The sequence below is a fragment of the Mauremys mutica genome, chromosome 7 (assembly GCF_020497125.1).
Source record: "Mauremys mutica isolate MM-2020 ecotype Southern chromosome 7, ASM2049712v1, whole genome shotgun sequence".
Classification (NCBI taxonomy): domain Eukaryota; kingdom Metazoa; phylum Chordata; order Testudines; family Geoemydidae; genus Mauremys; species Mauremys mutica.
The window spans coordinates 24,899,306-24,926,945 of record NC_059078.1 but is presented as its reverse complement, the minus strand read 5'-3'; the positions used below and the strand labels follow the sequence as shown (position 1 = coordinate 24,926,945).

At 40.1% G+C, this 27,640-nt stretch overlaps 1 protein-coding gene across 1 annotated transcript in view; it reads right to left on the bottom strand.

The window, feature by feature from the left end:
* Positions 1-27,640, bottom strand: part of IL17RD (interleukin 17 receptor D) — a 92,790-nt gene that overhangs the window by 15,988 nt on the left and 49,162 nt on the right. Inside the window, exons 2-8 of the mRNA XM_045022844.1 lie at positions 13,614-13,671; positions 9,252-9,377; positions 5,279-5,397; positions 4,662-4,782; positions 2,860-2,904; positions 2,609-2,760; positions 1,133-1,198 (exon numbers count right to left, since the gene is read on the bottom strand). Coding sequence (XP_044878779.1) covers positions 1,133-1,198; positions 2,609-2,760; positions 2,860-2,904; positions 4,662-4,782; positions 5,279-5,397; positions 9,252-9,377; positions 13,614-13,671 — 687 coding nt within the window. The remainder of the gene's footprint in view (positions 1-1,132; positions 1,199-2,608; positions 2,761-2,859; positions 2,905-4,661; positions 4,783-5,278; positions 5,398-9,251; positions 9,378-13,613; positions 13,672-27,640) is intronic.

Here is a 27,640-nt window from a genome sequence, read left to right as displayed (position 1 = left end):
ACCACAACAGATCCCCTGATATACTGCAAAGTTGTGGTCAGCAGAGATGCCTGAGCTGGACTCCCCTTGTTATAAAAGACAGGGAGAAACTGGCAGGACAAGGCATTCCCTGTGAGCGGCCCAGGACTCTGCAACCCACTCCCTTCCCTGGTTTAAAGCAGCCAGACTTTAGGGACTTTCCAGGCATGCTGCAAAAGCCATCTGTCTGACAGGATTTAGCAGAGGATTGAGGGTTTGTTAGTGGAATGATGGCATGGTGGGGTAAGAAGGAGCTTTTTTTTAAGCTGCCTGCCGGAGTGAGTTGGACTGGCTGAGTTGCACTATTTTTCCTTGTCTGAACGTTTGTTTTTTTAATGCTGCCTGGGTAATTTGTTATGTCAAGCCACCTAGAGTCTTTGTATAGGAGTTTTCTTTACAGTACAATCTCAGAATTAAGAACACCTCGGTAATGGAGGTCGTTCGGAACTCTGAAATGTTTGTAAGTCCAAACAAAACGTTATGGTTCTTCTTTCAAAAGTTTACAACTGAACATTAACTTAATACAGCTTTGAAATTTTACTATGCAGAAGAAAAATTCTGCTTTCCATTTTTTTAGTAGTTTACATTTATCACAGTACTGTACTGTATTTTGGGGGGCGGGGGGGAGAATGTCCTCTGCTGCTTCCTGATAGTGTACTTCTGGTTCCAAGTGAGGTGTGCGGTTTACTGGTCAGTTCATAACTCTGAGATTCTACTGTATTGTTATTATTTAAATCTAAAGAAACAAGCAACATTTACAATATAACTAAGATGGGTCCAAGTGACAGAATTCTGAATAGGATTTTGGTTTCACGCACAGCAGGGGATGCAGCAGTGAGCAGTGCTTGGGAAAGCAGAGAGATTGCAACTGTGCTTGGCTTCTGCATGAGAGAGGTGCAAGACAGGGAGGCTTTTTGCTCTTTTTCCACTACTGCACAGCCATGCAAGGCCCAAGTATGAGCTGACCTAAAAATGTTAATTTGCCCCACTGAATTCAGTGAGTGTGTACAAGGCAGTAAATTACAGCAGAATGTGGCCCACAGTATTTTATTTGCAATTAATTTATTTATCACACTTCTTTAGCTCCATTTAATTAACTCTTCACAAATATTACCTCAATGATATAATCCCCTGGAGCTATATTCTGAAGAACACAACTTGTGATATCCGTGTTTTGTTCCTGCAAAGAAAAGGAAGGAAATTATTTTACAAGTAGTTCACATGCTTTACAAAGCTAATGGAAAATGCATTTACAGCTAATGTTATTGAGTTGAAACGTCACATTTCCACTATGTACACAGGCACCTTCCATCAAACAAAATCCAATTCAATACTGATAAAGAAATACAAACCTCTCTACTCAAATATCCCAGGACTAGAATGTCCAGCCACCAAAGGCCTATGAAAGTTTGAGATAACAAGTAAGTTTTACACAATACCCTGAAGCTCCTTAATCTCGGGCTCTGGTGGACTGAACAACCTGCCACCTGCCATGGAGTATTTAACTCAACAAAATGAAAATGAAAAACACCCCCTGAGCGACATAAGTTACATCAACAGAAGCGCCAGCGTAGACAGTGTTATGTTGGCAGGAGAGCTTCTCCTGCCGATGTAGCTACCCACCACTGGTGGAGGTGGTTTTATTATGTCAACAGAACAGGGCTCTCCAGTTGATGGCTACATGAGCGGTGCAGCTGCATCGGTACAGCTGTGCTGCTGTAAGCTCCCTAGTGTAGACCAGCCCTAAATAATAGTTACTAGCAGTACCAGTAGGAAAGATGAAACATTACCCAAATGTATGGAGTTGTTGTGTTCAGAAAAATAAACCCATATTATTGCCACTAGTCTATGGTACACACTTCCCATAAAGCAATGGCCTTTATTATTTTATTTTTGGTTAACTCTGATTTTAGCACTTAGGTTTCTCACCAGAACTCTAATGGGCATAGCCCACTGTATTTAATTTTGTTCTCATACATTCTTTTCCCCGAAAGCTTCCAGCACAGTCAGACTTATTTTCTAACAATATTAGAAGCTATTTACTAAAAACGGCATTATTTCTGAACATCCAAACTTTTCCCATTTCAGGTGAATTGCTTAAGACAAGACCCACCCTGGGTTTGGATGGGCATTGTACTGGGCCCACAGAGACCACTAGCTATAATTTTCCCACCCACCACTGCCATCTCATCCCTTTTTTAAACATGAAGGTAAGTTTAACTAAATGCTCAAAAAAAGGACTACGTTGGAGAGTTATTTCAGATGGACAAAATTTAAGGAGTTGAAATTCTGTTCAGAGGGAGCATATGAAAAGAGGAAAATATTAATTATAATTATAAATAAAAATACAATTAAAACTACTAATGAGAGTGTAGCCCCTTTGGGGCAAGGACAATATCTTGCCATGTATTTATACAGCACCTAGCACAATGGGGCCCCAATCCTGGTTTGGGCCTTTGTTTACTACCAAAATAGAAATAATATAAAAGTCCTTTACATTCTTTAAACATGTGAAAAGCTACGGTCATCTAGAATTTTTAACGGTTACCACAAATCATTAAAACAACAGTCACGAAACCCAGTAACGTACTTGTCTGCAGGTCTTTTGTTTAAAGGATCCTTCATCCTTAAGTTTGTAGTGAAGATAGTAATATTTAAAGCCAAAGTTGTGAGGTGCGTGATCAAAAGACACTTGCATGTTAAAACCTTGCTGGGTAATATTCAGATTCCTGGGCTTCCAGACTGTCAGAGGAGAGATATTTATGGATTGGAAAATTACTATTTCACGAACAATAATATTTTTGTAACATGAATGAATGGAAAATATTATATTTTACTTACAAGGTTTGCAGGCAAGGTTTTCTGGCTGTAGCAACAATTCACATGCTACAAACACATACACAAAAGGAATATTAATAATAAAGATTAGGTTTTCCAACTGCTATACTCCATAAAGAGGAAGAGGGGAGGGAAGAAGGCAGAAAAATGCAAGCTATTTCATCATTTTTGTTTATCCAGCGCCTCTCCAAATAGTACAGAATGAACAGATTTTGCCATATTTAGCAAGCTCAGCATCCTTGTCATTGCTCAAATCACTCTCTACCTCTACACACAAAAAACAGCCTACTCAGTTTGTTTGAAATAATGTTACTTATTGAAATAAGCAATATGTGAGTAAAGGTGACAAAAGCTAACTTATAACAGACACATTTATGTGACTATATTGAAAATGTTACTTTATTCAGCATCACCACCAGAGTGGACTGAAAATACCAAGTCAATTCAGAAAAATTATTTACTCTAAACTATTTTTAGAACATTTTAGAGAGAAGAAAATCCCGAAGAGTGGAGGTTCTTAGCGGGGGGGAGAAGGGGGGAGATTGATTGCCAACATTTTAAAAAACAGTGTACCTAAAGTTATGTGCCTGTGCCCATATATTGGCACCTAAGGCTTGTCCTCATAGGGAAAATGGATTATCATGGCTATTCCAGAATAACTCCCTATGTATACATTCTATTCCAGAATAAAAATGACTTGATTCTGGAATAATAGATAATGGTAGATTTAGGAGTCTATCTTTAGGAATCTATTTTAAAATCTTGACCTTGAGACAAACGGCCTTGGAAGATTGTGGAAGCGTCTTCACTGCGGGTTTTCAAAAGGAGGCTAGATAGCCATCTGTCTTGGATGGTTTAGACACAACAAATCCTGTATCTTGGCCGGGGGTTAGACTAGATGACCCTTGTGGTCCCTTCTAACCCTATGATTCTACGGTCTGTGTAAGCTTTCCCATACTGTCCTGCCATTGACGCTGTTCAATGAGAAGGAAGATGTAGTTCAGTCTCCATAGGAACATAATTGCCAGGCTAGATCAGACTGAAGTCTATCTAATCCAGTATTCTGCCTCCAACAGTGGCCAACATCAAATGGTTCAGGGGAAAATGCAAGAAACCCCACAGTAGACAGATGTGGAGTAATCTGCTGTCTATGGTGGCCAGCCCTAGGCCTCTGCTACACAGAGACTATTACTTTTGCCAATTTCTCTGTAGTGGTTAGAGGTGCTGGAATAATTTTTATAGTGGGGGTGTTGAGAGCCATTGAACCAAGCTGTAAATCCTGTATATAATGGAAACCACTTCAAGATAGGAGGTGCTGCAGCACCCCTAGTTCAAGCACCTACTGTAGTGGTTTTATAATTTGAAGTTTTGTCCACTACAGACCAATCTGTGGTCTGTAAACTAATTTCATTTAGGACTCTGCCTGGATGTGAACCTCAGCCCTAAGATCTTCCGCTCCTCAGCCACCCATCCCCTTAAACTCTGCCTCTTCTGTTTTCCTGGCTGAGGCCAGATCTACAATAGGAAATTAGGTCAGTATAACTACATCACTCAGGGGTGTGAAAAATCCCCCCCCCCCCCGAGAGACGCAGAAAAACCAACCTAACCCCTGTTGTAGACAGCGCTAGGCCAATGGGAGAATTCTTCTGTCAACCTAGCTACCGCCTCTTGGGGAGGTGGAGAACCTATACTAATGGGAGAAGCATGCGCCGCCACTGCAGCATTTTAAGCGTAGACAAGTCCTAAGGAAAGAAAAAAAAAGGAGGGTGAGTAAGGAGGGAGAAGATAATATGTATGATACTTACGTCGGGTTCTGAAGAAAAATGGGTGGTAATTACTTTCATTTTTAATGGAAGGAAAAGGAACAATCTTTACAAAATAATCAGTTTCAAATTTCAGATTCAAAAAAGGCTGAGATTCCATTCCCTAAAAACATAAATATAAACAAAGAGATTTTGATATACTCTTAAGTTATCTGCCATGTCCATTTAAGAGTATATTGTTTTAAAACCAGCCCACAATTCTGCTGGACATGAACAAAAATTAAGTGCTTTAGGGCTCCTATGGCCTCATCCCTCTCTTGCAACCTGTGCACTGCCATGCAGGGAGCCCCGTAGAGATGGGTTCTGCACTGCTAAAGGGATGCACATCTGCTGCACAGTTCTCAGAATAACGTCCCGTCATTGCAGTGAAGTTGCTGGTTCCACCAACAAGGGAGCCTCAGTAGACAGGGAGTGAGGGCTAGATTTGCCCTAAATTAAAAATATTATAACTAAAAATGTTTAATTATTTAGCAAGCAATTTGCTGGCTAGGAAGCAGCACATTTTTAAAAAAAAGTTTAATAAAACATAAATGTCTCTTTCAAGCCCACATGCAGGATCAAACCAATAATGAATTTTTTCCCTAAAGCATATCACTTACAGTTCTTTTAAAACCAGAGTTGAGCTGCTTTGGGTCTTTTAAAACCATTTGCTGACACTGTCTTCCCTCTGATTTTAACTCCTCAAGTATTACTCGAAATCCTTTCAGGAATTCAATCCCTGCAGATTAAAATCCAGATAAATATTTCAAAAACACATTTCACTGTGTGTGATGCAGTTTTAAAGAACTACACTTGTTAAAAAATAATGCCCAACCACCATTTCTATCCCCCCTGTATAAGATGTTTGTCAGCTGGATGTCAATAATAATTCTTCCTTTCTCTCAACATTTTTCTGACTTGTCTATCTAGAATTTAAGTTCCTCTGCTGAGATTGTCACTCTATATCTGTACAGTGCTTAGCTCAATGGGGGCTTCTCCCCAATTGGTCCTTTGGGTTTTACCATACTACAAACAAATAAAATAATCATCATCCGCTTTGGTAATACACTGTATTTGTTCAATGTTGCCACTATTAGCAGTAAACAATTTTGCAACATTTTTGTTCACAAAGAATGGAAACACTGCATCCATATTGTGTTCCTGTCATTTATGAGACCACTGGACTACAGTGGCTGGATGCAATAGTTATGATTTTTTTTTAGTTTAATATTGCAGAACAGCAGAAGAATTATCTTAAGTAGAATTATTCCTTAACTATAGTTATGTATAAGTGAGACTGAAACTATACCCATTTTGCTCAAGAGACTCACACAATAGACTCTCAGCAAAATGTTGTGACATTGCTTGCTAATGTTCTCACCATGGTATTGCACTAGGAAATTACACTGAGTCATGATGACGCAAATGTCACAATGCTAGAGTTGTGCTTCGATTATGTTGTGGATCAGATGTCAAAGTTGCTGCCCAGTTCTTCAAGCCCCACTACCATCACCACTGAGCTATCGAATTACAAGTTTTCTACATATGTCAGAATATAATGTTTACCAAAGATACCACTGCAGTTAACATAAGATAAAGATTACATAAATCAAAGTGGATTAATGCCACTTAACATTATATGTTTATCTAGATTTGTGTTTCCATGAGCCTTTTCTATTTCTCCAGTTTTAAAAAAATGTTTTATAATCTTGTAGAAGAGAAAGCGCCATGACCTGCCCAATGTGTTCTTAATATTAAGTGGAACAAAAGCACTGTTTGTGCTAACATGCAGACCATGAAAGAGAAGTGTCCATCTCCCTGTCACCTGAGACCTTTCAACTGCAGTTCTGTACTGATACTTTCAAAAGGATTAACCTCTAATCATTACAAGAGAGAATACCAAGTTTTGAATCCCCTGGAAATTTGATTTATCCAATCTGCAGCGGTAGATTACCAAATTCACTAACATTATGCTACTGAAAACATTAGGTATCATCCACATTCTCTCTTAATATCCAATAACAAACTTAATCACTATTTTCTGTTACAAATTTAGCTGTTATCAAATGTGCTTATGCAAACATTATTTACAAATGGACCAAATGTGACAGAGAAGCTCTAGGAAATTTTTCTTCTCTTTCTAGAACATTTTCAGGGGACTTAAGCATTATAATCATTCAGTGTGGTACATATGCTCTATATAGATTTGTACTACAGCAGTGTATATAAAAGGTCCAATAGAATTCCTAGTGCAGTCTTTCTATTGACTTCAATGGGACTCTGATCAGGCCCTATGATCGTAGAGTTAAGACTATGTCCATGTATACGCAACCATGACTTTATTCTGGGATTTGTAAATACCAGAATTTGTCTTTAGGACTCTAAATCAGAGGTCCCCCAAACTGTGGGGCATGTCCCCAGAGGAAGTTTGGGGGTGTGTGTCTGGGGCCCAGGCCAGCCACCATGGGGGACAGGGAGGGAGGGAGCACCACCCACCTCTGCTCCTGGCCTCACGCCCAGGACTCCACTCTTGGCCCTGTGCCTGGGGTCCTGGCTGCCAGCCCCACGCCCGCCCCCAGCTGTGGCCACAGCATTGCCCCCTCCCGGAGTTGTGGTCCCCTCTCCCAGCCCTGGCTCCTGGGGCTGGGGGGCATGAACAGGGGTGCAAGGTAAAAAGTTTGGGGACCACCGCTTTACATAAAGAAAACAAATATTCAACTTTTCAAGAGATTGGTTGTTTTTAAATTGTACATGTTCAAGAATAGAAGTTTAAGTGTTCTGAATGCTTTGTACTCAGTTTGCAAAATCTTTATCCATAATGAAGAGTGCATTTCTTTTAAAAGAAAAGAGTGTTAAGTGGCTGAGATTGAACTGTAGCATTGCAAATGTGGAGTAACTACTGTTCTAACATTTTGACATAGCCCTGGTCTACACTGGAAAACAAAGTCAACTTAACTATGTCACTCGGGGGTGTGAAAAATCCACACCTCTGAGTGGTATAGGTAAGCTGACCAGTGTAGACAGCGCTAGGTCAACAGAAGAATTTTTCTGTCCACCCAGCTACCATTTTTCAGGGAGGTGGATTACCTATGGTAATGGGAGAACTCCTCACATTGCCGTAGGTGGTGTCTACACTGAAGCCCTGCAGAAGTGAAGCTGTGCCACTGTGGCATTTCAAGTGTAAACAAACCCATACATATTTATATTAACACTGCAGCAATTAATTATATGGACAAAATATCAAATACCTATTCACTCTACAGAACTAAATTACACCAAAAGGAACTGTAGTTCATTTTTTTTTCTGATTAAAATCTATAAATACTTATTTATGTTATTACTCCAATCTGCATTTAGGGTCTAGTCCTTAAGTAGATAAACAGCTTCAGCTCTAAATGTTTAAAATTGTGAGAAATAAACTTTTTCTAGCAGTGACAATATGAGGCAGTATAAACTAGTAAATGCAAAGAAATTCAAAGTTGAGACTCTGATGGAAGAGCAGAGGGATAATTTTTCATTGTGTATATATCAACCTTCATATTTTTTAAACTATGATTGTTTAAAAGGTACAGAACGGTTTTTAATTCTATGTTTGGTGTGTTGGAGAGTGAGAATATTTAAAAAAAATAAAACTGTAGCCTTTTTGTTTCCTGAATACAGATTCCAATAAAATATATGCTTCTGTGTGTAACGAAGTTACTTTGATCAGGCCTTGATTAGCATGAGAGGAAAAGACAACTTATTTTAAATTAATATAATAATTGAGAGATTGTTACAAAAGACATGATGATTTAAACCAGACATGGGAAAACTAAGGCCCACGGGCCGGATGCCCAGCCCCTGAGCTCCCTTGTCCCCGGCCCCTCTCCCGCTGTCCCCCCTCCCCCGCAGCCATGCCACTGTGTGGGCCACGCTCTGGCCCGCCACTCCCGCGGGGCAGCATGGGGAGCGCAGCTGGCTCTGGCCGGGTGTCACAGTTGCAAGCTCCTGCTGCTGGTAACGGGGTGGAGAGCGGGGGGTGGGGTTGGGTAAGGGAGCGGGGGTTCTGGGGAGGCAGTCAGGCAATGGGGAACTGGGAGAGTTGGGAGTGGGAGTCCCGGGGGGGCCAGTCAGGGGGTGGGGATGTGGATAGGGGTTGGGAGGGCAGTCAGGGGACAGGAAGCATGGGGGGTTGGATAAGGGGGTGGGTTCCCGGGGTGCAGTTAGGGGCGGGGGGTCCCAGGAGGGGATGGTCAGTGGACGAGGAGCAGAGGGCGGTTGGATAGGGGGTGGGAGTCCCGGGGGGACTGTTGGGAGGCGGGGGTGTGGCTAGGGGTCGGGGCAGTCAGGGGACAGGGAGCAGGGGGGTTGGATAGGGGACGAGGGTCCTGGGAGGGGGAGGTCCGGGGACAAGGGGGAGGGGGTTGGATGGGTTGGGAGTTCTGAGGGGGGCATTCAGGGGGTGGGAAGTGGGAGGGGGTGGGGGCCAGGCTGTTTGGGGAGGCACAGCCTTCCCTACCTGGCCTTCCATACAGTTGTGCAACCCCAATGTGGCCCTCGGGCCAAAAAGTTTGCTCACCCCTGATTTAAACTATTTTGATCTCTAACACTTACCAAGTACATTTGCCGTCCAAATTATTGTCACTGCAACTTGTTCAGAACATGCATACTGGCTGATTGTTATATTTTGCACATCTCCAATCACGTGTTTTCCCACTGAATTCAAATAAGGAGTGCAATCTAAAACAGTGAGAAACAAATCACTTAAATGAAACATACAAATTGTCTTGTGCAGGACCAAATAATTCACAAAAAGACACAGGACAAAATCTGGAAAGCCTTGTTCATGCTAGTAGTGCCAATAATGCTATTCATGTGAGTAAAGTGAGCAAGATTTAGTTTATTCCTTAACATTTTTAGAAAAATAATCAAACTTAAAAATAGATACTTCAAATATAACAATACAATAATTGAGGTATCTACTGCACATTAAGTCTACAATGGGGCTTTAGTGCCAGGATAACTAAAAACAATGCAGGCACTGTAATCCCGGTTTGGGTGAATGTACTACTAAACCATTCCCGGAGATCAAACTTTAATTTATTAATTTACATAAAGCAGCCTGGTTTCATTTTCTTTTTTCATTATTGTTTTTATGTGCAATTATTAATATCAATCCCACTACTTCTCAGTTATCCAGCTACCAGGCCTACAGATGGCTTGATCTCACCACCTCAGACGAAGAGAGACAGAGAACAGCTTACTTTCACAAAATGAGATTCTATAACACTGGTAGTTAAACCACAAAATAAATCACACCTTACTGATTCCTTAACACACCAAATATTTTGGTCATCTGGTAATAATACCACATACAGTACAGATGAACCGGATGGCTCCAGAGGGCAGGACACCTATAATGGAGGCTGCAGTTTCCAAAGGGAAGCAAAATTCTTTACTCCCCAGTACAGCAAGAGCACAAGAAAAGGGTTGTTGTTTTTTTTAATTTTTTTCAAATCTTCTTCCTTGTCCCCTCTACATAGTCTCCTAAAACATCACACACACACAGACTGCAAATGATGGATTCTAGACACCATTAACTACAACTACTTTCACCAGGTCTGCGATAATGTCCTTGGACCTAGTCCATGTTGTCCAAACAGCTCAGCAAGTTGTACCACCATGGCACCATGTACCACAGGAATATCAGTACAAAAGACAAACTTCTGAAGATCCCAACAGCCACTGTTATCACTAGCTACCAAGGCCTCAGTCCAGATACATAACACTGTCTGCTAACTTACCAAAATGCAGCTCATCGTCTGAAATAAAGATACAGATTGATTCCAGTCCATAAAGCAGACTTGGCCATTGCAGCATTCATTCACTAAATCCATCTCCTCTCACCTCTATTGTGAAGACCTTTAGTCTCCAATCTACTCAACAACCACACAGCTCCAATACCCCATTTATCTGCCACTAGGGCCCACTGAGAACTCTAATGTTGATAAATCTCATTATTTTATTGTGAGTTTCACGATGTTATTAAAGCCTCAGCTCCTGGAATCATATGATTATGTGAGACCCCAGTTTTCATTTAAAACAAAAAAGTTATATAGTTGCTGAGAAAAGCCTGAGAATGTGAACCATAAAGACTCGAAAATCAAAAGTCAAATAAAACTATTCCAAAGTTTATTTTTTAACCTCTCATGATGTTTAGGCCAATCTCATTAAAGTGTGTGTGTGTGTGTGTGTGTGTGTGTGTGTGTGTGTGTGTGTGTGTGTGTGATCATGTTTTTTGAATGCTTGGATCTGGTAATACCTACACTGTGTGTGGGTGGCATAGTACTATAATTCTCTACTTGCAAAATCTACTAAATTTACAACAACAACAAAAAAATGTTAGATTGATGTTCTAAGTGTATAGTGCCAAATTTTAATAATCAGTTATTCAAAATCTGATGCTAGATACTAGGCTGTACTATGCTTGCAAATGAAGTTGACTGATATTATCAAGCCAATGCAGAAAATAAAAATTTAAATCAAATACACTCTCTTGAAAACTACAAATGAACAATTATTAATCACACAAACTGAATCTTTGAAATGGGCTTTTTACCATAAATGACAAAGTGAGTTGTCTGGCTCCTTTAGGTAACTGTTGCACAATTCAGAACTATATATTTTGTACTATATTAAGTTTTATGAAAATTGAGCAATTAGTCCTCAGTTATTGTAAGTGGAATTTGTTGTTAAAAGTAAACTGAGTGACAGCATGAATTTCCTCTTAGGAGAATAAAAATACCTCTTTCAATGGAAAGTTTGGAGTAACAGCTTCTTGCAAGGTCTGGATCCAATTAACAGCCTTGCCTAAGATTTTGGATCCTAGTTCCTGAATTGCTATGTTGAAATAACAATTTGCCAAAATGCAATATAGCACAAAATGTCTCAGGGTTGAATGCGAGTTCCTGATTTAAAATGTTTAAAAAGAACACAGCAGTGAAGAATTTGCAGGCTTTAGAGGGAGGCATTTCTTCTGTTAAATCCAAGTTAAATACGAAACTGGATAAACATTTATTTTCTCACTTTGAACAAATTATTTAACCCCTACTATGAAGTGTCTTAACCCAGGGACAGGCTATGCAATAAAATAAATGCCTTTTAAATCAGAGCCAGGTCACCAAATTTTTTCTTTCTGTTGGCTCTTCTTTATCAGTATATATTTCTGTATTATGTAAAATCTTCAGCCTTGGTATAAGGGACCTCCTTGCAGTACTGCCAAACTTAAATAATCCCCTTAGCAGGGAGTTTGGAGCAGCATTTTAAATTAACATTTGTCATTGGTTAACCCCAGTTCCTGATGCAAGAATTAATGGTTAAAAACATGACAGTTATTAGGATTTAAACAGGCTACACTGTGTGAACCTTCAAGTGGGTATCACTGCTCTGATTGCTATTTCCTGCTTTTCTTTATTTGGGTAAGAAAGTATTACTCTCTTCTAGTGACCATTTATTCCATATAGGATCTGATAGGCATAAATTATGCTGGCATTCTTTAAATACTAATGTGAGGTTAGACATAGAACAGGAATTCACAATAAAGGATTTAGATTTCAGAAATTATCATATACACAGAGGGCTCATATGAAATTGTGACCCAGGATAAACTAAGATGCATCAGAATGAAACAAAAGGATTTCCTTCAGTTTTCCAGTAAGTATACTAGGTTATAATACATAAGGACTTTATTCTAACTCCAGCAACCAGTCAGTGATGTAATTGTAAAGGTGCACACTCCACATGTAGACAAGGAAAGCTGTTATTTGCTCTGATGCAATTCATTTTAGCTCCACTCCTGCAAAATCGGGGCTTTCCTAGTCTACATGTTAAGTTTACACTGGTGCAGCTATACTGGTGGCGGGCCACTGATTGCCAAAACAGGGTAAATTCCCAATGCAGATATGGCCCTTGTATACCCAACAGATATCTGAGTATGAGTTAGCATATCCTGAGCCAAGATACGCAAGTCAGATTATAGTTCATGAGAGAACAAACTAAAACGCCGATATTTAACATTAATCATTGGAAAGAAACCTATTTCTAGTATATTCCCTTTACATGAGGACAAATTAAATTTATTTTCTACTAAATAAACACAACTCTGTTTACCCCCAAAATTTAGATTTCAGAAAAACTAGCTTCTACAAAGCTAAAAACAAACACATTTTTTCTCATTAATTTAGAAGCTGGGAATGGGTGACAGGGGATGGATCACTTGATGATTACCTATTCTGTTCATTTCCTCTGGGGCACCTGGCTTTGGCCACTGTCGGAAGACAGGATACTGGGCTAGATGGACCTTTGGTCTGACCCAGTATGGCTGTTCTTATGTTCTTAAGTAAATGAAACACACGAAGGATAGAAACTATACTAGATTTTTAAACTTTTTCAGTATTAAATAATCTACATTGTTATTACTAGTATATGTAAGGAAAACCTTTTAAAACCATATAAACCTTACAGACAATTACCTTTTAAAATCAACACTAGCTAATTTTAGAGTGTAAATATGTCTTCCTTTTAAAGAGACCAAAGAAAAATTAAGCGATGTAAAACTTGGCATAATGGAATCCTGCTTTACATGGCATAAATTTTGGTAAGCATGAGTGAAGTGACTGCCTATTTTTGGCAGCTGCTGCCTCCTGTATGGAGGTTTACTTTTGAATGACAGACATTGGATGGGCTCAGAATGCATAACAGACAGTAGAAATGTGGGGAAGATTATTATTTAGTAAAAATATCTCACCAAAAGCATTTTTCAATCATCTTTGTTTACATAAACCTGCAGTCCACAAACTTACAAGAATTGTGAGAATTATTTTATTAAAAAGTCATGTTGTTATATAAGAGTAAGAGTTGGGCTTTTTGTTTTTGAGAGAAGTTGAGATTTTTATCTGTTGTATCTGATTAACTTACTGTCATATTTAAAGGTGATATTAAGCATTCCACCGTTCTTGCTGACTGGTAGCAGCACCTACAGAGAAACAACAAAAAAATATAGTGAATAAAAATGACTTTGCTTTGAGTTTACACAAACATTTTAATTTTAGGTGTTTCAATTTGGCATCACACACAAAAAGAAAAGTCTCACATGGAACTCCATGGTGAGTTACATTGTCTTCAACCTGTCGGGCAAGCAATGTGAACACAACCAATGCAAGAACAGATTGCAGCATTCCTGAAATTCTATATGCTCTCCTGCCAGTAGCTTTCAAATACACACAGGCATCAAATCACAAAGAAACAAATTTCAACACCAAGGAAAAATCTGCAGTTTTAAGGAGGATGACCTGATCAGTATATCTGAATAATAAAAAATTATTATTACGTTTTTTGAGTTGGAAGGTACTGGTGTCCCCAGTTCCATTATTCTGAACTGATTGGATCTGTACAGATATACTCCATCAGCCCAGGGATTGGAAAGTCAAAAAGTGACTCAAACTTATCTTTAGAGAGGAAATAAAATGTGACTGAAAGCAGCATCTAATAAGGCTCAAAACCACTAAGCTACAAGCTGTCAAACAAATGTACAGGGGCAAGAAAATGCCAGTCTCTTCTAGGCTGAGCCCATTTCCTCAGACCTAATAACAAGGAAGCCCGAACAACTAAAAAGAAAAAATGTCATTCCTAAATATAAAGGGAAATACAGAAGAGCACCAGGGCATTGCACAGAAGAGTGATCATGGCACCTTAGTTCTGTTTTCTTAGTGAAAGCAACTTCCAGGACAGAAATCAAAACCACAAAAGAGAAAAACCATCAAAACCACAAAAGAGAAATTCCCCATTGTGCTAATCAACTGAGGGTGAGTAGGTGCATGAAGGGCAAGATGGATTTTGTCCATCTGCTTGACCATCAGGCACATATGGCCAAGTTTTCAGCATGTTCGGAATTTGCCTGCAGATAAATCAGACTGCCTTTTAAAAATGTTTAACTCTATTCAGTGCTTATGAAAGGTGCTGGAGTCATACCTACAGAGATCAAAGTGTAACCAAAGAACAGGTATAATAGGATACCAGGAGCTCCCTCCCTCCCTCCCCCCCATGGCCCTAGGGCTAGGAGGAGTTCTGTGCCCCTGACAATTATTGGGGGGGCCGTGCCCTTGTTTGCCCCTCCTTGTGCACAACCTCGTGTTCACTGAAGGTAGGACAAGGAGCAAGCAGATTAATCTGCAGCAAGGAAGAGTTAGGTTACATATTAGGAAAAATGTTCTAGCTATAAGGATAGTTAAGCACTGGAAAAGGTTACCCAGTGAGGATGTGGAATCTCCGTCATTGGAAGGTTTCTAATAACAGGTTATATAAACACTTAGGATGGTCTAGGTATACTTGGTCCTGCCTCAGCACAAGGGGATCAACTAGATGACCTCTCAAGGTCTCTTCCAGCCTTATGTTTCTGTGATTTTTATGTTTAGCCTTAACATAGGTTTTTGCGCCTGACATCAGAATTGTGTAGATTTCATACTTGTAAGTGCGTTACGGATTTAAGAGTGATTTATCGTTTTCATTATCTGTTTATATTACAGTAACATCTTATTTGCTTATACTACAGTAACACCTAGAGGTCCCAATCAATATTGAGGGTCCATCATACTATGCTCTGTACAAACACATATTAAGAGGCAGTCTTCGCCAAGAAGAGCATACGCTCTTATTAGACAAGAAAAACAGCACAGAAAGATCATTTAAATTCTCCGTTCTTTATTGGTTGGTTGTCTAAAATCAACAAACATTTAGCAAGGTTGCCAACTGCAGCAACTCCAGTTGGAATAGGTTTTGTATCCTAAAACATTTCTACTAGAGGAACAAGTTGTAAATATACAGTAAAGTACATTAGATACCAATTTTTAAAATGCAAGAATCTACAGTTTCTCATTCTGTTTCAGAGTGTGTTATATTTCAACAGAAATCATGTTTACTTTTATGCTTGAGACACCTATAATTGTTCATAAAAATGTTTTAAGACTTAATAATTGCCTTTAGGCTATATTACCAGTTAGCCATCTGTACTCCTAACACAGGAACTATTCCTTCAGCAAATTGCTGCTTTAATTATTGAGTTAACAATTGTACAGATTAACCTTCAAGTTCACTGCCTTTTTGCCTAGGATGTTGCACTTTGGCTTTAGATATGGCAGCTAAAAAGCAGCTTTTACTTTCAAATATTAATGTTTTTCCCACAAGTAGTACAAATGATTGTTACATTTGTCTCTGGATATTTTAGAGTTGTATTACATTTTATGGGATACATCTATCTCCATTCAAATATACATTTAAAGTATCCCCCAAAACAACTGAGGGAAGGATCAAAGTTATGGGGCCTGATCCTACTATTGCTAAAGACAAGAGTTTTGCCACTGATTTCAATGGGAGCAGCCCCATGTGTTATCATATATGTCACAGTAGCTATTTAATCCACGATTACAAAATTCAGTTGCAATATAATACATTGACGTTGTTCACATTATATGATTATCTCTGTGTGGGGTAAATGACTGCAAAAGGTGCAAAGCAGTGGAGAAGCAGGCTCTATGGTATCTATAGGGAGTCTATATGGACACACACACCTATGTATATATATGTATTTATAAATTATATATACAACATATCATATATTCATGATCATGCACCTGCAGTAGTATGTTATCAGTGTCTTTAAGCACTTGGCTTACATGTAACATTAAAGGAGCTCTGTCAAACAGCACTAAACTTTGACTTATTTGAATATGGTATAATCTGGTTAAGGGATAGGGAAAGAGCTTACAGATTCTGAACAAACATTTAAGAAACTCACCTTTGTATTGCAAAGGAACTAGTGGAACAAGACTGATTTACAGTTATCTAAATAGGTATGGCCTACACAAAAAAGGTGCAGTTAATTACCTGACACTTTTCTCAGAGCTGTGCTAATATCATTGATGATACTGTGGAATGAACAAGGAAATAACTAAAATGAATTCAGTACAGTTTATTATTTCGTATTTGCCTTTTTCAAAACTTGCCTGGAGGGTTTTTCCAAAGCTCACAGCTCTAATATTGATCTAATAATTGAGGAAAAATAATTCAAAGTATTGTTTTCTATTTTCTTGGTAAAATTTACCCACTCTCCCCTAAGGGGTTACACCACAATTGAACTCGGTCCTGTAACTTGATTATTAAAATCAGGTTTCTTGTTTGTTACAGGTGGCTTTACATTATGTGGGAATTTATTCCTGAAACATCTGTTTGCTTTCATTCATTCTTCCCAGAAATTACTTCATTTTTTGACATTGTAGAAGGCTTATCTAATAACAGTAGATGCACCGCTAACAATGCCTACAGCAACAAGAGATGGCTAAGACCTGTAAGCATCACGTTTGAAATATCTAGACTCCTTGGACACACATCATCAGATCACACTGTGCATGATTCTTCATCAGCTGACCAACTCTTACCATGCAATTGGTTGTGTGGCAGTCTTGTGAATGAGACCGTTAAAAGAAAAGTCCTTTCTTTTCAGGGTCCTATTTAAGACCCTATTATACATTTGGGGGGTGGGGAGAGCAAGGTTTTTGCCCCTTCCCTCAGTTTTCTTGGTTAAAATGTCTCTTTTCTATCACTGTAGGGCATTGTGTTGTGAGCCAATTGGTTGCCCCAATCCAACTCTGAGATATAGAACAATCCACTTGAATGTTTTCAACCAGGAAGCATCAATGAACTCCTAACCCTTAGTACAATGTAGGGATGTAAATACCATTGTAAAAGTTAACTGTTTAAATTATTTAAAATGTTTTGTTTAAACGGTTAACTGATTAAAGGGCCAGGCAGCCGCTGTGGCTGGGGCCGCTCTGGCCGGCCCAGGGCCGCTGGGGTTGGCCGGCTCGCCCAGGGGTTAACGGTTAACTGGTTTACATTTTGCATCCCTAGTACAAGGAAGCCCTGATCCCTGACTGGTCACTTTGGTTGCTGCCGTAATGATGATAATAATGATGATGATAACATCATCATAGTATTGAACCAGAAGAAAGGATCAGGAAACACTCATCCTTTTTGCATGCATTCACCTTAACTGCAGCTCCCCAGTTAAACGCAACAACTCTGCTGTGTTTAACAAGAATGAGCAGCACAAAAACCACACAATTATCTTGAGGTTATCATCAGAGTTTTATAGAACACTTCAAAATTTACCAGCAACATCAAATGAAATCCAGGAAACAAACAAAACAAAACAAAAAATATGAATGGAAAAACAAAGCCACAACTGGCACAACTCACAGGAATGAACAGAATATTTACTCACTGTATATCCAAACAAAGCAACTTTCTTAAATATCCTTACCATTTTGAACAAACTAATGGCTCTAAAAATAAATAGTTCTTTAAAATATACGTACTAATAGCTCTTATACCCACAACTCTGCAACTTTCACTTAACAAATCAAACTGAACAGATGAAATATAAAATTCTCCATTTGAAAGAGAAACACCACCTTTCTATTAAACCTCTAATCTTAAAAACAATCATCTCGGTTTTCCCAAGCAGGCCAGCACCACCATCCACCAAATGAACAAAATCATGAAAGAATGAATATACATTAAAATGATCATATACAATCACTTGTATTGCAGGCACATTTTTGTAATGTAAGCAGTAAACATTCCAGAGTCAGTGACAGATACTAAAACAAATAGGGAAAAAAATCTCAAAGTTGTGTGAAAATAAATTTTCATATTCAACAGATGCTACACCATGGCTCCACACAATACTATATAGGTATGAGAGCTACTTAAACACATAAGCTTCAGAAGGTGCAACTATGATACAGTTTTTAAAACCAGACAAGCAGGAAATAGTGATTTGATACTTAAAGGAAAACTGCAGTATAATATAAAAGATACTCTAATCACTACCTCCAATTAAAAAAGAATAAATCATCATTGTAAATCCAGACCAATAAATATGAGGCACTGTCAAAAACAGATGTCAAAACAAGTGGTGCCAAAAAAAGTTGATAAAAGTAAAGAGCAATAAATCTTCAGAACAATATGAAATCCATCCAAAAGTTCTAAAGGAATTTAAGAATGAAGCAACAGAGCTGCTAACTATCAGGGGGTAGCTGTGTTAGTCGGTATCCACAAAAACAACAAGGAGTCCGGTGGCACCTTAAAGACGAACAGATTTATTTGGGCATAAGCTTTCGTGGGTAAAAAAACCTCACTTCTTCAGAGGTGCTAACAAAACTATTCAATCTCACATTAAAATCACTTCCTATATCAGAGGATTGGAAGGTAGTAAAATTGTAGCTATCTTTGAAAAAAGTATCTGGGTGGTGCTGGGAATTACAGACATCACACCTCCTTTCAAATGCCAGTAAAAATGGCTGAAATAACAGTTACAATTAGAATTATAAAACATTTAGTTGACCATGATGTGAAAGGGACAAAGGAGCACAATTTCTCTACTCTATATTAATTCTTAGTGTATTTCAACAAAATAGCAACTAAAGGAGAACTTGATTGTTATGATCTATATGAACTCTCCAAAAGTCTTTCAAAACTTTTTCATAAGAAGCTATTAAGGAAACTAACTATTCATAGGATGAGAGGTAAAGTACTGTCAGGGATGAGAAACATGCTAAATCGAAACAGAAAACAAAGAGCAGGAATAAATGGTCAGGTTTCAACATGGCAAAAGATCAATAGAGGGGCAACCCAAGAATAAGTACTAAGACTGATATTGTTAATTCAGTTACAAAGGATCTGGAAAAGGGCGGGTGTGACCCGAGAGGTGGTAACATTTCCAGATGACATAAAATTATCTAGGTTAGTGAAGACTGAGGAACTTCTGAGGGACCTAACAAAGCTAGGTGAGCCTGCAGCACAAAATTGACAACTGTAAAGTAAAGCATATTGAAAGGTATGAAGTGAAATACTCATACACATTGTTGAGTTCTAACTTAACTGTAAGCACTTGGGGAAAAGGCTCGTGGACTGCTGTGAACTGCTCCATGGAAACTTCTGTTCACTCAGTGTGCAGCAGCAGTCAAAAAAGCAAACAATGTGCTGAAAATATTATAATGCAAGTCAATTTCTGCTAAATCTTGTAAAGAAAGGATGAACAGAACAGAAAACATATTATAAATAGATGGCACAACCTCACCTGGTGGTCACCGTTTCTTTACAAAGATTTAGCAGAAACAGAAGATATCCAGCAATGGGGTACAAAAACGTTTAAAGCAAAGGAAAGACTTCCATTAAAGTAGAGATTCAAAAGATTGAGACTGTTTAGATTAGAGAGGAGATATGACAGTTATAAAAAATAATGGATAGTTTAGAGGAGGTAACCCAGATGCTCCTGTTTATTCTTTCTCATAATACAAGAACAAGAGGATATTCAAGGAAAGTTGAAGTCAACAAATTTAAACTTAATTAAATAGCATACTTTTTCACACCCTCCTGTACTCAACCTCTGGAACTCTGCCACAAAATACCACTAAAAGTTTCAAAAAAGATATTAGACCACTATATGGATAACAAGACTAGACACATTTACATTAGATAGGATATTAACAAAACACAAAAGCTAGAAGTCCTTATGGTGCAGGGCGCAAGACAATCACTAGCTGGCAAGAATTAGGAAGAAACTTCCCCCATAGTAGCTAATGGTCTATCAAAGAGTCTTGTCCTTTTTGGTGAAGTATCTGGTACTGGCCAATGCCAGAGATAGGTTGCTGAGCTAATCTGCTCCGGTAATTTCAATGTTCCAGTGTGTTCCAGAGCAGTAACTCCAGGGGAAATGAAACCAGGGGTCAGCCCAGCACAGATCCACTTCAAAGGACTGACTGGTTCCCCATTTTTGCATTTTATTTTTTTCCAAAGCTGGTGTTAAAACTTTGAATTCCAGGATAACATTACAATTTTATAAATACTTAAAAAAAAAACCACCACGTTCCAGCACTCTAATTTGAAAATGCAAAGGTTAAAGCCAGCTTCTCTCTCCTCCCTCCCTTCCCCACCAACACTTTATTAGAAATGCCAACAAGCCCTATAAATGTGAATACCTCTTAGGCTCTGTCTACATTAAGGAAATTCTCACTGGTGTAACTACTTCAATGTAGTTACACAGGTGTGAACTTCTAATGCTGACATGCTGCATCAGCCCAAAGTAGGACCTATACCGAGACAGTTTACTTCACCATGTTACCACTCTTTCACTGGTGCAGAACTTCAACATTAGAGGATTGCACTAGTGTGATTACACTAATGTAGTTATACCAGTGTGAATTTCCTTAATATAATAGCATCTTACTGTGCTCAGTCCTACAGAAGAGGCAGCTCTAGATAAGTTCATGGAGGATAGGTCCATCAATGGCTATTAGCCAGGATGAGCAGGGATGGTGTCCCTAGCCTCCGTTTGCCAGGAGTTGGGAATGGAGCTAGATGGATCTTTGGTCTGACCCAGCATAGCCGTTCTTATGTTCTCTTACTGCTTTGATAGAGCCCTCATTTAACAAACATACTTTCTGCTAACTACATATGGGGCTGCGCGACTCAGAGGGTTAGTAAAGAACTTTTCACGTCTAGATATAGATTTCAATTAGCCTAGGATAGCAGTGACCAAAATCTGTTCAGTGGCTCATGTGAAATGTGCTGTTCTCATACATAGGGCCCTATCAAATTCACAGTCCATTTTGGTCAATTTCACGGTATACTATTTTAAAAATCATAAATTTCATGATTTCAGCTATTTCAATCTGAAATTTCCCAGTTTTGTGATTGTAGAAGTCCTGACCCAGAATGGAGTTGTGGGGGGGGGGGAGGGGAGAGGGTCACAAGGTTATTGTAGGGGGTGTTGCAGTACTGTTACCCTTTCTTCTGAGCTGCTGGCGATGGTGCTGCCTTCAGAACTGGGCAGCTGGAGAGTGGCGGCTGCTGGCCAGGAGCCCAGCTCTGAAGACAGAGCAGCCGCCAGCAGCAGCGCAGAAGTAAGGATAGCATGGTATGGTATTGCCACCCTTACTTCTGCGCTGCTGCTGGCGGGGTGCTGCCTTCAGAGCTGGGCACCCGGCCAACAGCCGCTGCTTTCCGGCCACCCAGTTCTGAAGGCAGCGCAGAAGTAAGGGTGACAATACCATAACTCCCCTAAAATAACCTTGCAACTCCATTTTGGGTCAGGACCCCCAATTTGAGAAACGCTGGTCCCATGAACTCTGTATAATATAGGGTAAAAGCACACAAAAGACCAGATTTCACAGTCTGTGATGCATTTTTGATGGCTGTGAATTTGGTACTCAGATACTTTTAAGTGAACAGGTATCCACACCACAAAAGATGCCAGTGAAACAGACACTAACTGGCATCCTTGTTGAAGTTTTTCATAGAGGGCAAGAACCAACTAGGGCAGAGACATGAAAATATTATTTTGCTCCTGAAAGTTGTCCCTGTAGTTTGGAGTTCAAGCACATTTGCAAGATGCAGAGTTTGAGGTCTGTAGCAACCCTGAATAAGAGGATTTGGGGCTCGAGATATCAATTCAATGCCTTTCATAGCATTAAGCTCACTTTTAAATGAGAACATGCAGTATATACTCTAACTGTTCCTAGTCACCAATGAGAGCTTTGACACTGGTTTCAATGGGAATAACTTCAGTGCTTGTATTGAAATCCCGTGGTATCTGTGAGTATGATGTTAATTAACACTGTCTAGTAAAGCACAAGGACATGTACAGAAGCATGGGCTTTCATTAAATGTTATCTTTGCTTTCACCTGTGTGCTCAGCCAAGTGGCCTGTTAGGTTGACTGAGAGTTTATTAACAAGCTCTAACCTGCTATCTTTAATCCCTAGCCCCTTTAGGATTCCTTGACAAGGAGGCGGGGCTAACTCAGGAGAACAGGGGTTTAAAAAGCCAGCTCCTAAGCAAACAGAGGAGATAGCGAACAGGAGCAGCAAATAGTGGAGTTTTGCGAAGGAGTGTGAGAGGCAGATACACCTACCAAACATAGTCTAAACTCAAACAAGTAACTGCCCCCGACCCTCCAAAAAACCCAAACAAACACACACAACCCTGCAAAAGTAAAAATAATCCAGGCAGAAGTCCAGCAGCAGAGTGGGGGCTATCCAGTTTATTGCACTGAATGCAGTATCTACAATTACTTACCTCGCAGGCAGGTGGCATATGTGTGCATTTGGTGCAAGCAACTCATGGCCCTCAGAGACCGGGCTCTTGAGACCAGAGTCACTGAACTGGAAGGGCTAAGGGAGACAAAGAGGTACTTAGAGGAGACTTTCAGGGTCACAGTAGAATGGCCCCACCCCTATACTGACAGCCCCTGTGCTATTGAGGGAGGATGAAAATCTCGGGGAAAGAGAACATCAAGCTGGAGTACAGGGAAATGATCCCATAGTTGGGACCTGCCTTCCAGATGATGTCACGGTACCCTCTTGCACTGAGGATACCCCTGTAGGGGAGAGACCCTAGTTATTAGGAAGAGTAAGGTAATAGTAACGGGAGATTTAATCATTAGAAATATAGATTGGGTTTATGATGACTGCGAGAACCACCTGGCAAACTGCCTGCCATTTGCGAAGGTTGCAGATCTCTCGAGACATCTTGTGATAAATGAAGGGCAGGGGAGTAGCTCCCTTTTATGGACACCCAGCCAGCCAGTTAGCTATAAAGTCCGTCTTGGTGGCTGTTCTCTGCTTGCTTTCCCTGTAAAGGGTTAACAAAATCCCCCAGGTAAAGGAAAAGGAGTGGGCACCTGACCAAAAGTGCCAATGGAAGGCTAGAACTTTTTAAAATGGGGAAAAAAAACTTCCCCTTTGGGTCTGTTGTGTTCTCCGGGAAAGAGGGGAACAGGGAGAGTTATGCTATGAGAAGCTTTAAGTCAGGTATGATCATAAATCATCAGATCATACCTAGAAATTTTGTAAGTAGGTTTTTTAAATCTAGCAAAAGCCTAAGTTCCAGGTGTATTTTCTTTCTTTTTGTTTTTAATATAGTTTACTTTTTTTAAGAACAGGATTGGATTTTTGGTGTCCTAAGAGTTTGTGCACACGTTGTTTATGTAGCTGGTGGCAACAGCTGATTTCCTTTGGTTTTCTTTCTCAGTCCTTCCCGGGGTGGGGTGGGGGGGGCGGGCTTGAGGGTACCCCACAGGAAGGAAATCCCAAGTGCGCCTTTCTGGTTTCAAAGGGGTTTTTTTGCCTTTGGGTGGTGGCAGTATCTACCCATCCAAGGTCAGAGAAAAGCTGTAACCTGGGGAGTTTAATACAAGCCTGGAGTGGCCAGTATTAATTTTTAGAATCCTTGTGGGCCCCACCTTCTGCACTGAAGTGCTACAGTGGGGAATCAGCCTTGACACATCTAGACAGAGTTATGTGCAGTGCTGGGGAGGAGCCGGTGATTGTGGTACACATAGGTACCAGTGACATAGGCAGAGGTGAAAGTAAGCCGGTACAGTACAGCCGACCGTACCGGCCGGGGGCAGCTTCCCTGGGCCAGCGATTTAAAAGGCCAGGGGCTCCCGGCTGCTGCTACCTGGCTCTTTAAATAGCTGCCAGAACCCTGAGGTAGTGGTGGTGGCCCAGGGCTCCCGCGGTGATTTAAAGGGCCTGGGGCTCTGCTGCGGTAGTGGCAGCCGGAGCCCCGGGCCCTTTAAAACTTGATTTAAAAGGCCTGGAGGTTTAAAGCCCCGCCTCTTCCAGTTGAGGCCCCACCCCCTTCTGGTTAAGGCCCCACCCCCCAGCTCTGCACTCCAGCATACCGGTAAATCCTTTAAGTTACTTTCACCCCTGGATATAGGGAAAGGTAGAAGAGAGATCCTGGAGGCCAAACTCAGGCTGCTAGGTAAGAGATTCAAGTCCAGAACCTTCATGGTAGCATTCTCTGAAATGTTTCCAGGATCACATGCAGGGCCAGTTAGACAGGCAGAACTGCAGGGTCTCAATGTGTGGATGAGACAATGATGTTGGGAGGAGGGATTTAGGTTTATTAGGAACTGGGGAATAGTAAAATCTTAAATGAAACAAGCTGTACAATAGACTCTAGCAATTCCATGCTTGAATAAAAGAGTATAGCAGTAGGAATATACTACCAACCAAGATGATTGTGAAATGCTCAGTGAGATTAGAGAAGCTACAAAACCAAAAAACCCAATAATAATGGAGGATTTCAATTATACCCATATTGACTGGGAACATGTCACTTCAAGACAGGATGCAGAGATAAAAATTTTAGATACCTTTAATGACTGCTTCTTGGGGCAGCTAGTCCTGAAACCCTTGAGGGGAGAGGCACTTCTTTATTTAGTCCTAAGTGTAGCACAGGATCTGGTCCAAGAGGTGAATATAGCTGAATCTCACAGTAACAGCAACCATAACGTAATTTTAGCATCCCTGTAGGGAAGAATATACCAAAGAAACCCAACACAGTAGCATTTAACTACAAAAAGGGGAACCACACAAAAATGAGGAAGCCAGTTAAACATAAATTAAAAGGATTAATCACAAAGGTGATGCTTGCATGGAAACTATTTAAAAACACCATAATAGAGGCTCAAACTAAATGCATATCCCAAATTAAAAAAATAAATAAAAAAAACAGAAGTAAGAGGACCAACATCATGCCACCACGGCTAAACCACAAAGTAAAAGAATTTTTTAGAAGCAAAAAGGCATATTTAAAAATTGGAAGTAAAATCCTACTAAGGAAACTAGAAAGGAGCTTAAACTCTAGCAAATCAAGCATAAAAATATAATTAGGGAAGCCAAAAAAAGAATTTGAAGAGCAACTAGCAAAAGAGACAAAACTCAAAGCAAAAAAATTTTTTTTAGTACATCAGAAAGAGGAAGCCTGCCAAACAATCAGTGGTGCCAGTGGACAACTGAGGTGCTAAAGGAGATCTCAAGGAAGACAAGGCCATTGTGGATAAGCTAAATGAATTCTTTGCATCGACCTTCACTGCACAGAATATTAGGGAGATTTCCACACCTGAGCCATTCTTTTTAGGTGACAAATCTGAGGAACTGTCCCAGACTGAGGTTTCAGCAGAGGTAGTTTTGGAACACACTGATAAATTAAACAGTAAGACATCAACAAGACCAGATGGTGTTCATTCAAAAGTTCTCAAGGAACTCAAATACAAAATTGCAGAAATACTAACTGTGGTATGTTACCTATTGCTGAAATCAGCCTCTGTACCAGATGATTGGAAGGTAGCTACTGTAAAGTTGATGTAAAGCTAATGTAAAGCTGAGGCAATTCTAGCAATTACAGGACAGGAAGCCTAACTTCAGTACCAGGCAAGTTGGTTGAAACTATAGTAAAGAACAAAATTATCAGACACGCAGATGAACATGTTGAGGTACAGTCAACATGGCTTTTTTTAAACAGAAATCATGCCTCACCAATCTATCAAAATTCTCTGAAAGTGTCAACAAGCATGATATAGATATCCAGCTGATACAGTGTATTTGGCCTTTCAGAAAACCTTTGACAAGGTCCCACACCAAAAACTCTTAAGCAAACTAAGCAGTCATGGGATAAGAAGGAAGTCCTCTCATTCATCAGTAACTGGTTAAAAAGATATGAAACAAAAGGTAGGAATAAATGGTCAGTTTTCATAATGAAAAGAGGTAAATTGTGTGGTCCCCCACGGATCTGTACTGGGACCTGTGCTGTTCAACAAATTCATAAATGATCTGGGAAAGATGGTAAACGGTGAAGAGGCAATGTTTGCAGATGATACTAAATCACTCATCATAGTTAAATCCAAAGCTAGCTGCACAGAGGTACAAAGGGATCTCACAAAAAGGAGTGACCAAACCACAAAACGGCAGATGAAATGCAATGTTGATAAGTGTAAAGTAATGCACATTGGAAAAACTAATCCCAACTATATATATACACAAATTGATTGGTTCTAAATTAGCTGTCACCACTCAAGAAAGAGATCTTGGAGTCATTGTGGAAAGTTCTCTGAAAATATCTGCTCAGTGTGCTCAGTGTGCTATTGCATTCAAAAGAGCTAACACAGGGGTCCCCAACGCGGTGCCCGCGTCCTGGCCCCTGGGAGAGCACCTGCCGAAATGCCGCAGCGGCATTTTGCCGGGGACGCCTCTCCTGAATTTCGGCAGTGACGCCTCTCGATGACGCCACTTGCCGTCGACAAGTGATGTCATCGAGAGGTGTCGTCCCCGAATTTCGGCGGGGACGCCTCTCGATGACGCCGGTTGCCATCGACAAGTGACGTCATCGAGATGCGTCACCGCCGAAATGCCGCCAAAGTTCGGCAGCATTTCGGCGGGTGCTCCACCGCCGCAGTGGTCCTTCGGCTGGCGACCGCTAGCCAAAAAGGTTGGGGACCACTGAGCTAACAGATCGTTAGGAAAGGGACACTGAATAAATCCGCTATGTCCACCCCGTGAATACTGTGTGAAGTTCTAGTCACCTCATCTCAAAAAAGATATATTAGAATTGGAAAAGGTATAGAGAGGGGCAACAAAAATGATTAGGGGTATACAACAGTGTCCCTGCCAGCAGGTATATGGGATCTTGGGGAGCAATTACCACACGGGTGGGGTGCAAAATAAACTTTATTAAAGGAAAAAGGGAGTGGTGAGAATTTAACAATGAAATACGATGGAATGGGGTGTATAGGGTGTTTACAATAGACAATGATGGTGTGGGGGGGGGGGTTCTTATTGAACAGTGTAGGGAGTTCTAACAGTGGGGTACAGTAAGTGGGGTTTAGCACAATGGGATACAGTACAGTTAATAAGCAACTCAACTTTATATAGGAACAGCTCTAGATACAATGTGGAATGTAAAACATACCAAAAGGAAATGCAAAATAAAATAGTAGCTTCTATATAGAATGGTCAACAATCTTAGATAGAATGTATCAAGTGGTAGGTGGCCTTATACACAATGTAACACAATAGTATTAATGCAAATACAAAGTAT